Source organism: Vanellus vanellus (genome assembly GCF_965231255.1).
Source record: "Vanellus vanellus genome assembly, chromosome: 3".
Lineage (NCBI taxonomy): Eukaryota > Metazoa > Chordata > Aves > Charadriiformes > Charadriidae > Vanellus > Vanellus vanellus.
The window spans coordinates 50,773,333-50,786,060 of record NC_138907.1 but is presented as its reverse complement, the minus strand read 5'-3'; the positions used below and the strand labels follow the sequence as shown (position 1 = coordinate 50,786,060).

The window sequence follows — 12,728 nt, the reverse complement described above, 5'->3', positions numbered from 1 at the left end:
GAGACACGTCCAAGGGCACATTTTGAGTCAATGTTTTGGGTTAGCCTGCATTAGAAGCTTAGATCATATTAATTAATATCAGTCCTGAAGGAAGTATTTTATCAAGACCTGATCTTTCCAGCAAGTCAAGCAGTCGGTGTATTTTAAAGCTTAGTATATCTGCACTTTTCCCCCAAATTATTGGTAACTAGAGCTTTTCTTCTTACAATAAGTTAACTAGTTACATCCATGCTGTTCAACGTGCCATTGGGTGACATATCCCACGTATGATTGTCTTAAGAGAGTACACCATAGGTTGAGGGATTATTTACATATCTTAACATGTAGGAAATAAAGTTGTAATTTACCAAATAATAAATATAGATCAACAGAGTACAATATTGAAATAAAATAAATTAGAATGATTCTCCAGGTATTAAATTCCCTCCCTTATGGCCCAAGCCAGAGACCATAAAAAAAAAAAACAAAACGATGTTTTTTCAATGCCTCAAAAAGGTTTTGGATGGGGCTCCTTATTAGACACTGGCTGTTTGAAATGAGATATTTAGCTAAGCTGACAGGTTATTTGAAGTCTATATGATCAAACAGCAAACTTACCTCTAAAAGGAGTCTTTTTGGGTAAAACAATTTAGACCAAACATTAATACTGTGTTTATTAGGAAGAATATAGTTCTTGCAGATTGTCTCGACATTAATTCAGCAGCAAGGAAATAAGCATACAGTTAAGAACACAACGTATTTGTGAGGCAAATACGTGTTAGTGCACACGATTTTCCAAAAACTTCACTCCTCAGCTACATTTGTGCATGTTTCAGAATGCTTCTAACTAGACAGTTAATAAAAGTCTTCTCATGACTATAGCTAAGTTTTCCATTAAAAAAATAACTGAAAAACAATAAGGAGTAACTTACTCAAGCAAGTTGCCCAGATAGGAACGATGCCAAACTTCAGGTCCGAATGTATCAGAACACTGAGAAATTTGGGATCTAAGTCAAACGTTTTAAACCTTAGGTCTATCACAGTTAAAAATAGGAAAAAAAAAAAAAAAGAAAAAAAAAGAAGATTAAAAGCAGTGAATCTGCTCTCAGAATTGCACGCTCACCAGGTTTGTAAACTCTACATGAAGTCAACGATGCACTGTTCACTGTAAGAGGTATAACGCAGATGCTCAATGCAAGGCAGTGCAGATGCTTTGTCTGTAATTTACTTCACGTCTCCTTTTTCTCTTCCTTGAGGATTAAGCATTTAAAGTAATTCAGTAGCTAAAAAGTCTGTCTTATAGGCAAAGGTCTGGTTTTACATGGAAGGGGGGGTGACAGGCGTCCACGTGGATGCTAGCCTGGCATGTGCAGAGGCATCGTACTGGCTGTCGGGCAGGTCCGTGGGTGTCCCGCTGTCGTACAGGGGGGATGCGGAGGAGGCGGCAGTGACCGGGTGTGGAATGGCAGTGTAGTGCGCTGGAGAGCCCCGTAAAAACTGGGAGCTCAGGCCGTTGGACATCCCGCTCGACTGAGACACCGGTGTGATGGTGCTGTTACTCACAGACCATAAGTTGGGATACTGACTGAAAGAGGGAAAGTGATAAATAAAATAGGTTATTAGTGACTCTGGTGCCCGCTGGCAGTAGCTCAGGTCACAACACAGCTCCCAAGCTGGGTTCGTTTGCTGGAGACACTGAACTTCTTTAGGAAGCTCCCAGCCACTGTGAGGTAGGAAGGACCCCCAGGCTGGAGGTCATGTTCATGGCACCCCATCAATAAATCTCGCCTCCCCGTTTTCCCGACCGCAGGTTCCAGCACTGGGTATTCTCGCAAATTTTAAGTCAAACTGAGGAATGAACAGGCTGACCTGAAAAATGCAGAGGTTTGAGGGCTGGTTCCTGAGCCATTCCCCTTTCCTCAGGGGAAAGCCGCGTGATGGAGGTGGCTGGACACAGTGGCTGTTGGACCCAGACAGGTTTGGATCCATTGCCAGGAGTCTGTAAAAGCGCTAATCCCTCTCTGTAGTTAGAGAGGGACAGATGCCTCCAGACAGCAATTCAGCCCTCCTAGGACCTTCTTCCTCATCTCATGGTAGAAGGGGAAGAGCTAGATCGATGGCTGCAGATTGCACAGATACTACAGAAAGGACTGATTAAAAGGGAAAAAAAAGCCTTCTCAGACACTGCAGCCTCCAGTCTCTCTCCTCTGGGTACGTATATACACACACACACATATATATGTATAAACTCACGTATGAATTAAAAGAAATAAGCTGATTCAAGAGAAAAACTACAAGGAAAAGTTCAGTCCTGCTGTGTAATACTACCCAGCGCTTTCTACCTATCGATTCCAAGCAAAAAAAAGATCATATTCTTCTTACTTTACAACTAGGGGCTTTGACAAAAGGGATGGCAGAAAAGCCATGCACAGTTGCATTTCTACTGGCTTTATCTACTGGACAACTCTTAGTGCAGCAACTGAAACTCAGTGGACTTTGTAACTTTCCAATATGTAAGCTGGGGGCCAGGCATGGGAAGAAGTGCAGGAAGGACCTGTTTACTTCATTAACATAAGTTCAGGACTAAACTTACGTTCAGTAATGCGGTTGGTTATTTTATACTGGGTAGTAGTACGTACCCTGATTAATAGCTAAGTGTCTATGTGCATGGTTCAAATAAAAATGCTTTCCACAAACAGAGTGGTAGATCTGAATTGCCAAGAAAGGTGCCCAAACCTCATCCCTCTGTGGTTAATAGTGAAGACTTTACCACCTTATCTGTATTTCTTTAAATTTGCTGGTTTAGTTCCAAGGGACTGGCGTTATACCAAATCTCTGCTAAAGGATCCAAAGGTTTAATTAAGGCAAAAAGCAAAACCAGGAGAAAAGATCCTGCTTTAGCAGGAGAGTTGGACTAGATGATCTCTAGAGGTCCCTTCCAACTCTGATAATTCTGTGATTCTGTGATTCTGTGAAGATACGTTTATGTGATCGCAACATGGCAAAGGTTTTCACCAAGTGTACAATCCCAAGGTATGCGGCTTCTGCAGGTAAAAGAATTACTGCCCCAACCTCCTGCTCCTTCTCCACAGTATTGTTCACTGCCCCTTTGTTTGTAGCAGAACAAGGGTTTGTGGAGATGGATGGGAAAGCTGTGACTGGCTAAAATGAAACAGATCAAAAATAAACTTTTTAAACACCATTTTGCTTAAAAGGAAAATGGAGATGAAGCTTAAAAGACCACCCTCAAATTCAATGGCTGTTTGTCTAAGTGATTTGCAATCCTTCATCTATCAAATATCGCTGTCACAAGCATCTACATTTCCAAAACCAAAACATAAAAAAATATAGTTTTTATCTGTTTCTTCAATTTTTTCCTTGTAAATAGTCCTTCTCAGTGCCCTCATACACACGCGGCCAATGAGTTGCGTATGGCCATAAGGATTTCTAATTTGCTGGTGACTCTTCACCTCCTTTTTCAGCCTTCTCTTCCTAGAAAGTATTGATACATCAATTTGAGGGCTACTGAGGGATGGGCTCCTACCTGGAGCTGGTAGCTGTGCCGGTGCTGTGACTCATGGGCAGCATCGTCGTGTGTGCGGGAACTCCTAGAGAAGACCAGTTGTCATGGGACTGCAGCATGGAAAGGCAGGCAGAGGAGTTATCGGCATAGGCTGCTGAGAAAACAAGCAAGCACTTAAAGCACAATCTTGTATTCAAATGCAATGCACAGCTTTAAACCACCCTCACCATTACGGCCTTGCAAAACCCCCAAACTTCACTCACATACACAGAAAAATGAAGTCGGCTACCAGTTGTGTCAAGTTTACAATTTCACTGGCATGCCCCTGCTGACGTGGCGTTTTCCTCAACCTACAACTGAGAAGTTTTATTTCTATGAAGAATCTATGGCCAAAAGCTGCCTTCAAACCACCTGCTAATTCAGCCCAGGCTTTCTTATTCAGTGGGTGGGAAGAGGTGGGCTCCTTCCTTACAGTATCCCAATCACTCTTCCAGGGCACTTTATCTCCATCATCTACACTAGCTGTAACAGTCTGGCAGCCCTGGATAAGAAGCTTATCACTGGGTCACACATCCCAGTTTTGAGCTGAGCGTGCCGCCACAAGCTCTGAAGTCTGCCGCAGGAGTGATTGGGCTGTGGCTTAAACCACTCAGCTTGTGACCAAACCTGGCTGGCCAACGTGGCAGAGGCACTAGGAAGCCATCCATAGCCAGAAAGAAGTTACTGTGGCAGCTGGCTAAGGGAAGGAGAAGTTCCTCATTGAGGACTGGGGAACAAGGAGGAATGCCAGAGGTGTTTTGTTCTTTTACTCTGTTTCAAGTCACAAAACTTGCATAGGATTTCCAAGATGCAAGAGAAGTCCACAGAAAGCTAGTTTTCCGCTTTAAAATGAACTGCAAAGCGCCATATAAGATTGACCAGGCTGCATCTGGAAGCCTGTGTATTACTTCGCAATTCAAAATATTGTTGTTTTTTTTTTAAATGGGAACCTCCAACATCCATCCAGGCTGAAGGGCAAAAAATTGTTAATAGGCCTTTGCCAGAAGAAAGAAGATAATAATAATAATAACAACAACAATAATAATCTGTTAAAAATCCTCTCCTCTCCTCTCCTCTCCTCTCCTCTCCTCTCCTCTCCTCTCCTCTCCTCTCCTCTCCTCTCCTCTCCTCTCCTCTCCTCTCCTCTCCTCTCCTCTCCTCTCCTCTCCCTTAAGTACCTATTTGGCTATTTCTCAGCACAAGTTTTAAATTGCTCTGCAGTTTACTCAGCTCCATATTGTTTCCGTGTATCCAGTTGTGACACATCGATTGAGAACAACCGTCCCCGGCAAGTAAAACAGCCAGAATCGGGCCCTCATTTAATATATGTTAATAACAAGTGACACTATTAACAGAACAAGACATATACGTCTTCATTTCATTGTATTACCTATATAATTAAATAATAACTAAACTCTATTACCTATATAATTAAATAATAATCAAACTCCTCGCTTTAAAACTTCACTTGAAAAAAAGTCAAAATAAGTTGAACCTCATTGGCTACAAGAATTCAAGAGCTCGAGACAAAGCCCGCACAACATAAACTAATCAATTAGCGGGAGGCAGTTCTCCCCACCCTCCGTTTTTCTGTCGTAAAAGAGACCGGGGGCGCGCGCTCCTCGTCCCTGTTTCTTTGCAACGCTGGCCCCGAGCCCCCTGCGCACAATGGCAGCGACCTCAATTTGGGTGGCATCGCTCGAGACGCCCACCGCTCAGAGCTCGCGTCCCCGGGCTCATTCCCCGTCTTTTTGCAGAGCTGCACCGTCAGACTTACTTGGCGAGTTGTTTCTATGGGCGTAGGGGTTGGGGTAGGGGGCAGGACGGTGGTTCCTCAGCGATGAGTACCTTTCGCAGCTGTGAGCAGGGGAGAGCGACAGGGGGGCTCCGAACTGCGGGTGAGGGTTGGCAGGTGGGCACAGAGTCCCAGTCCCGGGAATGAGCCAGCTACCTACTGTGGGGAAGCGAGAGGTTTGTAAGACGGGCAGGGAACGCAGCCAGGCGGGGAAAGAATCACAGAGCAGCCAGGTAAACCGTGGATGGGCGAGGAAATGCCCATTCGGGAAAGGAAACTGAGTTTCAGCATGGCGGAAAAATCTGGGTCTTTACAACGTTCTTAAATGAATAAAAGGAAAGTTAGAAAACAGCTTAGAAAAAGCCCCGTGCGAAGCTACCATTATTTTTTAAATTACCATTTAATTACAACCACAGTAAGGAAACATCAGAATGGTTAAACCCTCCCTTACGTAGGTAGCGTGTGCTCAGCAATCGCTAGTGTAATCTTCAGTTTTAAATTGCACTTTGGGGGTCCCAACTGAAGCCCTGAGGCTTCTCCGACTGCTAAGAACTCCTCTTAAAAATTAAGTATTTCCAATGAAACAAAATAATTCCTGCTGCAACTCAACTTTTCCCCTTTATAAGCTGCAGACATTTTTTGGTAATAATCCGTTAAAACACTAATTAAAACACTAATGCTTTTTATTCATCTGAAAAATCTTTTTAAGCAATTGCCCCCTTAAAGTACTTAAAACATAAGTACCATTTCAATAATTTTCTGCTGTATTTTGAAAAAACTTTTGTCTCCATATCCACATGAATATTGCTGCCCTTGTATATAAAGACAGCTGTCTTTTCGGACATGAAGGTAACTGCAAGATTCTATTAGAGGATTTTGAATGTAATACAGATGTCTCAACCACACACACAGAGATCGCAATGTTTATACAATCATAAACCTGCATGAACCACAATCATTAGGATCGGCAACATCATCCTCCCTATGAACTAACATGCCAGCCAGCGAACACTGCTCTCAAAGTTTTGCTTAACTTAACAGGTGAGATGGAAGAAATCGAAGTTATGTTCGCGATGCAGAATGAAAGGAAACGTACACTGCGAATACCCAGACTGCTGGTTGTCTCCCACTTCCTCCATCATATCTTTGTGATCGCTTCTATAAAAGAAACCGTGTTGGATTAGTTAAGAACGTGCTTTTACAAATCTGTGTAAAAAAGCCACACTATAGAAGCGAGTTAAGAGCTCTCACCTTTCTTTTGCATCAAGAAATGCCTTTGCAAACGGATTGTATTTAATTTTTAAAGCTGTGATCTAAAAACAACAACAAATATCTTTATTTGCAAGCATCACCATTCATTATCATGCAAATAATAGGATTTGAATTAGGACTATCCATTGAAGTTAGAGAAATCGCAGATTTTTGAAGATATAAGATCAGGCCCACAATACCGACCTACAAATATCAATTAAGCAGCCCCTGAGGTCTGAACTATTAGCAGAGGGCTAGGAAATAGTCCCTCTGCCAAATCCTAAGGGACTGAATTATTTGGGTCTACTGATCAGCTAAGGAAACAGCTAAAAAATTAGTACACTAAAGAGTTATAAAGAGTTATAAAAAGCTTCACATTTCAAGCCGCAGCAGAATGGGCATCAAAAAAAGCTCAAAAAGATTGGTAATTTACAGATTCGTTAAACATGCACGTGTATTTTGGCTATCAGAGAAAGGCCATTTTTGAAAATGGCATGTCCAGTTATTTCACTATTTAGTTGAAAATGCCAGCTGTATTTCTTAACGTGCTTGTTTGCCTCACTGAATCTTATTAAGATCTCACGATCTTATGAAGATCTCATGAAACCTCCCGGTACTTCCATCCTTTCCTCCCCGCTGTGCGTACCTCCTCGTTCTGGTAGGCCGTCACGGCTATAAACTGGGTCTCTGGGAAGGAATGGCTGGTGATCATCCGCTGCGGGCCACCCACTCGCACTATATGAATCCTTGGCTCGTACTTGTGCAGAGAGTTCAACATGATCTGCGAGCAAATGGATAGAGCAGGTAAGCGGTGACAGAGTGGCGGCAGATGCTGGCGGGGCACAGAAAGCACTCGGGTTTTAAAGTGACTAATGATCCATCTTGCCAGCAGAGGAGAAAGAGGCAACAGGTACAAATAAAACCCCAAACTGAAGCTGTAAGAAAAGGAAAGGCATGCTGCAGGCAGGCACCCCAACTTTTTTTTGCCTAGTTATCCTCATCCCCGTTACTTGACAGGGCAGCTTGCACAGTCACAAACATGTGGCAATAAGTAACCAGAAAAAATGCATCGACTACACCGCTTGCAATATGGGATATTTAGACCAGAAAGGCATTTTTATTAAGGCACCCATCCTTGGCCAAAAGACCAGTTCTGCTGGAAGAATGCAGCTGGGGGGGTCGGGGAGGGAACACGACGGGGACAAGCGCGACCCACCCCACCCCACCACAGCACGTTCGATAAGAGCAATATAAAAAAGAGCACTAAGGAGGGCGTGAGCGGTGGCCGGCTCGGGCCAGCCCCGCTGAGCGGGGCCAGGGCGGCCCGCTGCCTGTGCCGGTGCCCGTCCCGGTGCCGGTGCTTTACCTGCCCGCCGCCGTTGAGCTTGTTGGTGAGTTTGACTTTGCTGAAGGAGACGGGCGCCTTCATCCAGTGGGCGCCGAAGTTGGGCGAGTCGGGGTGGATGTAGACGCAGCTGGGCGCCTGCGGCTCCGGCTTCCCGCCCGGCACCCACTCCCCGTTCACGTACTTCCAGCGGTGCCCGTCGGCCGCCACGAAGTCCAGCAGGAAGGAGTACATGGCGTTGGGGTCCAGCCCCGACACGCTCACCTTCAGCACCGGGAACATCCTCCTGCGGGGCGACACGGAGGCGCGAGGCACGGCAGGGGGCAGCCCCCCCCCCCCCATCCCCATCCCGGGCTCAGCCGGGCCGTCCCCGCCGCCGCCGCCGCCGGGACCCCCCTCTTCCCCCTCCCCACCTCCCCCCGCGGGAAGGCGTGCGTGGGCCGGGGGCGGCGGGAGGGCGCGGGGCCCGCGGCACCCCTACCTGCCGTTTTTGGTGACGATCATCTCGTTGGTGAGCTCCTTGAAGCGCAGCCACAGGTCGTTGTCCTCCAGCGTGACCCGCAGCTCCCGCTCCGTGGGGTCTCCCTTCTCGCTGCCCGCCTGCAGCTCGCTCTCCACGGCGCTCAGCAGGTGGTCCACGCGGTACTGCGGGGGTTTGCCCGCGCCCTCCGTCCCGGGGGAGCTCATCCTGGCCCCCCGCCCGCCTGGCAGAGCCCCCCGAGCGGCGGGGCCGGGGCCGGGGCCGGGGCCGGGGCTGACTCCACTTGACCTCCGCGGCCCCAGCGAGCGGGAGCGGGGAAAGGGGGCCGCTGTTATACCCCGTCATAAACACCCCCCCGGTGACATCACAATACCGGCGGGGGGCCCCCGCTGATTGGCGGACGGCCGCTTTGATCTCTCCGACCGGCCTTTCCCATTGGCTGCCCGCGGCCATATCACAACGGTGCCCGGGGAAGCCTGTGATGTTAATTGCAGCCCGCGGGATTAAACGCGGCTATTTTATGTAAATCTGCCCCCAAATGTTTGCACCTCTATCAAAGCCGCCGGGGCCGGGGCCGGGGCTCCGGCAGCCGCGGAGGAAATGGCCCATCTCGGCAACAGCCTCATAACCTGCGTGCGGCACCTCCCGCCTCCCGCAGCAGTCATTAACGGGGCCACCGACGCCCGCCACGGCAAGCGCCCTCCCCCTCGCCCCCCTCCCCCCGGGTCTGATTTTAAGGGCAGCCGGTCCTGGACGGGAGACACCCCCGCCTCAGGTTCATATTTAGGGGAAAAAAAGGGAAAGCCCTTCTCCCCAGACCCCCCGCCCCCCCCCGCGCCCACCCCGTCGCTCCCCACTCTCCCTTCTCACGAGTGGCGGCGCTTCTGCTGAAGTGACGGTGGCAGTTCGCAACGACAATCCCCGCCACAAAATTCAACCGAAAAGATGAAACGACCCTGACCAGAAACCCGGCAAAGTGAGGGCACCCCCCATCCCCCCCCTCCCCCGCCACTGCCTCCCCGACTTTCAGCCCTCGCAAGAGCCCACCCGTGAGAAGGGGCGCAGAGTTTGCGCCCCACGGCCAATACGGGCAGTGCCTTCGCAGCCGACCACGACGGCTTCGAGCCATCCCGCCTAAATAAGTTAAAAAAAAAAAAAAAAAAAAACACAAAAAAAACCCTAAAAATCAGATCGATGGTTACGAGCCATCCCAGCTAAATAAAAACAAACAAACAAACGAACAACAAAAAAAAAAAAACACTTCAAAAAACCCCAGATCGATAGTTAAAGGCGTCGTTTCGTATAACAAGGAGAACCCCCCGCGAGTTTCTGCGGGCGAGAGTGGAGCCTGCGCCTCACGGGGGAAACTTTGCGAGGGGCTGAATGTCTTTTCAAGTTGTTTGGCGCAAAAGCAGGAGATGGGGCGAGGGAGAGGAGGGCTGTTTTGACCCACTCCCGCCCGCCGGTGTTTCAAGAGGCTGCGGCGGTCTGTGGTGTGAGGGAAACAGTTTATTACCTTTCCGTGAGAATCCCTGGATAGAGGGCGAGGGGGAGAGAGGTGACAATGAGCAGGAAATAGTTCAATGGGGTCTCTTTAAACAATAACAACTTCTTTAAACGGGAGCAAAGGAGAGGGGAAAAGAAGCGGCGCGGTGTAAAAATAAGGGTTTCTTTTAAAATAGGCAACTCCTCTCCCTCCAAACCCTCATCCCTGACGGGGTTTTTAAGATTTTAGAAGAAAGTGCCCGGGGTGCACGGGCAAGCAGCCCGGGAGCAGAAGGAGCTGGAAGTCTGGGGTTCCAGGGGAAGGCAGCTGAAGGGGTCCCTGCTGCAGGATGCAGACGGCGCTTCAGTCCGGGCAGCGGCTCTTTCTGCGGGCAGGGACCCCCTGCCTGCACCCTTGCCTGCACCCCTGCCTTTCGACGCTTCGCACACAGCGGAGCAGCAGCCCGAGCGTGTCTGCCTCCGTCCAACTTCAAATAAACCCAATGCTTCCGCTATTATTTTCGGTTTCTTTTTGGTTTAGGAGCTCCGGGTTACAGCTGTGTTGTCATTACACAGCACCGCCGGGCTCATATATCCTTAACTTACTCAACTCCGCAGGGCTTTTTTTTTTTTTCCCTTCAACCTGACCTGTTAAATTCCGCACGCCAGCTCTCTTCAACCACCGTCCAGAAACACGCCAAAATTTATTATCCCTTCAGATTAATTCCTGCGTTAAAGTTTCTTAGCGCTCTTTCTGCCTCAGCATCTACCGCCCGTTTTTTGTCCCCTTCGGAAGGGGAAAGCAGCATTTGCAAGGAAATTATGGGCGAAGCTTACTAAATGGATACGCAGCCGCTGCTATAGAGAGTTTGAGATGGTCTTTTCACTATCAATCGGGTATTTCTTTCGCTTCAGGTGCTCCACTCAAAACACGCACGTCCCAGCAAAAGCCGGGACCACGCAAACCCCGAAGGACCACGGCACGCTGTCCCTCGGCTGGGTTGGCAGCACCCTCTTACTTTGGGTTTGTACTTTGAAGGCGACGTTTCAAACGTCTTAATCCTGAAACAGCCGGGCACCGGGAGAAGTTAATCTCGGAGCAGGACTCGCACGGACAGTCACTCCCTCCCCGCGGGTGAAGGGGACAAAAGGGGCATTCCTCCCCCCTTCCCCCCCCCCCTCCTTGCAGAAGTCGCGTCCCTTTTAGGGTATGGTCAGCGGGGAGGGGGGGAAGAGGGCGAGAGTGGGGAGTGGGGTGTGGGTGGTGATGGGTCCCGTGTAGGGCGACCTCGTCTCGGTTCTTCCTCGACGCCACCTCACCTGACGCTGAACGTGCTTAAGAGCCGACAGCAGCGGAAGCAGCCGGAATTGAAAGCGACGGGGCCGTTTCGGTGGAAAACGGACGGTTCCGAAAATGAATAAATAAAATAAAGAGAGCCGATGAAAGCGTGTATTTAGGCGATCCGAGCTTTAAAAACACTATTCTAATTCTTCCGGATGGGTGCTTCAAGGAAGGGCTAATTCCTAATGTATATATGTGCACACAAGGAATGGGAAGCAACCTAAACCCCTTCGGCAGCAGACACTTGTCTATATGATTACTACATTTTGCACTGATCTCTCTCTAGGCAAAGGGAGGAAAGTTGAAGCCGAATTTAATTTGATATATTCCGCGTTTTACTTGATAGTTAGCAAATAACCGCACCGCTAATCCCATACAAGTAATGCAAGCACTCAAATTTAGTTGATCTTTCAAAAAAGAAGTCCATTCAGTTTTAAATTTTTAAATGACCGTAAAAAAATTTCCAGAAGTTATACATAATCTTTAGAATGGGGGAGGAGGGAGGGTGGGGGCTGGTGGTGATCCAAACCCCAAAGTTTTTCCTCGGCTTGGATTCCTGCCTTCATTTTATTTCCGTCTCTCTCTTTCTGATCTTAATTGCACTTTGGTTCTCAGGAGAGAGGACTCCCCACCTTCATAGCCTTTTCACCGGGAGCTGCAGTGCATGACAGTTTACAGCCAAAAAACTTCCTCCAGCCGAACAGCTATAAAGATTCCCGATTTATAGCAATACTTTCCTTCTCGCATGGGGCGAGCAGTAGCTTCCAGCTGTTACCTCGGGTTCAGGAGACCTGTCCATCATTCTCTACCTTGTTCCCCCGGGACAGCGCAAATCCCCAGACACCTTCCCGGTGGGAACCAGCCCGTGTCCGCTCCCGCAGCTCTCGGGCACCCCCTGACCCATGTGCAGCTGTAATCGCCTGGGGATGCCATGCCAAAATGAGAGCGTGGTGAGGTATTGGAGCTATTTCTTTAATTACCTTTCAACTTGCAGTTCGGGGGAAAGGGGGAGAGGAGGGGGACACGCACACCGCAATTAACATCGCCCTTGGTGCGGGAGCAGCGTCCCGGCAGCCCCCCCGCCTCCCGCCGCCGCCGCCCCGGGGAGCAGCGCCCAGCTGCCCCGGCACCCTCCGAACCCGGGGATGAACCCCACCTTTCAAAGGTCAAAACGTCCCACACCTAGAGAATAAACACCCCCTGTCCCGTGACCCGCTTTTTTTTCCCTTTTTCTTTCTTTTTTTTTCCCTTAAGAAAAATGAATATTTTAATAGGATATATATGTAATAGAGATGGATATCTCTATCTCTACTTGTCAGCTGCTTTTTCCTGGACACTGGGGAGGAACGTCCTACTGATACTGCTGTTGAGGCATTACATGAGGAAGTAAATGCCATTTTCATAAGAAGTTTCTGGATTTCGTTTTAATCTGGCATATTGTTTTCCTTATACACAAGGTTTAAACAAGAAAAACCCCAAATATCGTTC

General features: G+C 48.4%; 1 protein-coding gene across 4 annotated transcripts; it reads right to left on the bottom strand.

The window, feature by feature from the left end:
- Positions 1-1,296: 1,296 nt before the first annotated feature.
- Positions 1,297-8,619, bottom strand: TBXT (T-box transcription factor T; the record flags this gene model as incomplete). 4 transcript variants are annotated; one of them, XM_082481784.1, is made up of 8 exons in its annotated part: positions 1,297-1,564; positions 3,524-3,656; positions 5,319-5,495; positions 6,433-6,494; positions 6,588-6,649; positions 7,234-7,368; positions 7,954-8,218; positions 8,414-8,619. In XM_082481784.1, the coding sequence occupies 8 exons, from the start codon at positions 8,617-8,619 to the stop codon at positions 1,297-1,299; spliced, it is 1,308 nt and encodes a 435-aa protein (XP_082337910.1). The 4 variants fall into 4 exon arrangements, with proteins under 4 accessions (XP_082337910.1, XP_082337911.1, XP_082337912.1 ...); XM_082481785.1 differs by having other exon boundaries at positions 3,524-3,653; XM_082481786.1 differs by having other exon boundaries at positions 3,524-3,653; positions 5,319-5,492.
- Between the last annotated feature and the right edge of the window lie 4,109 nt (positions 8,620-12,728).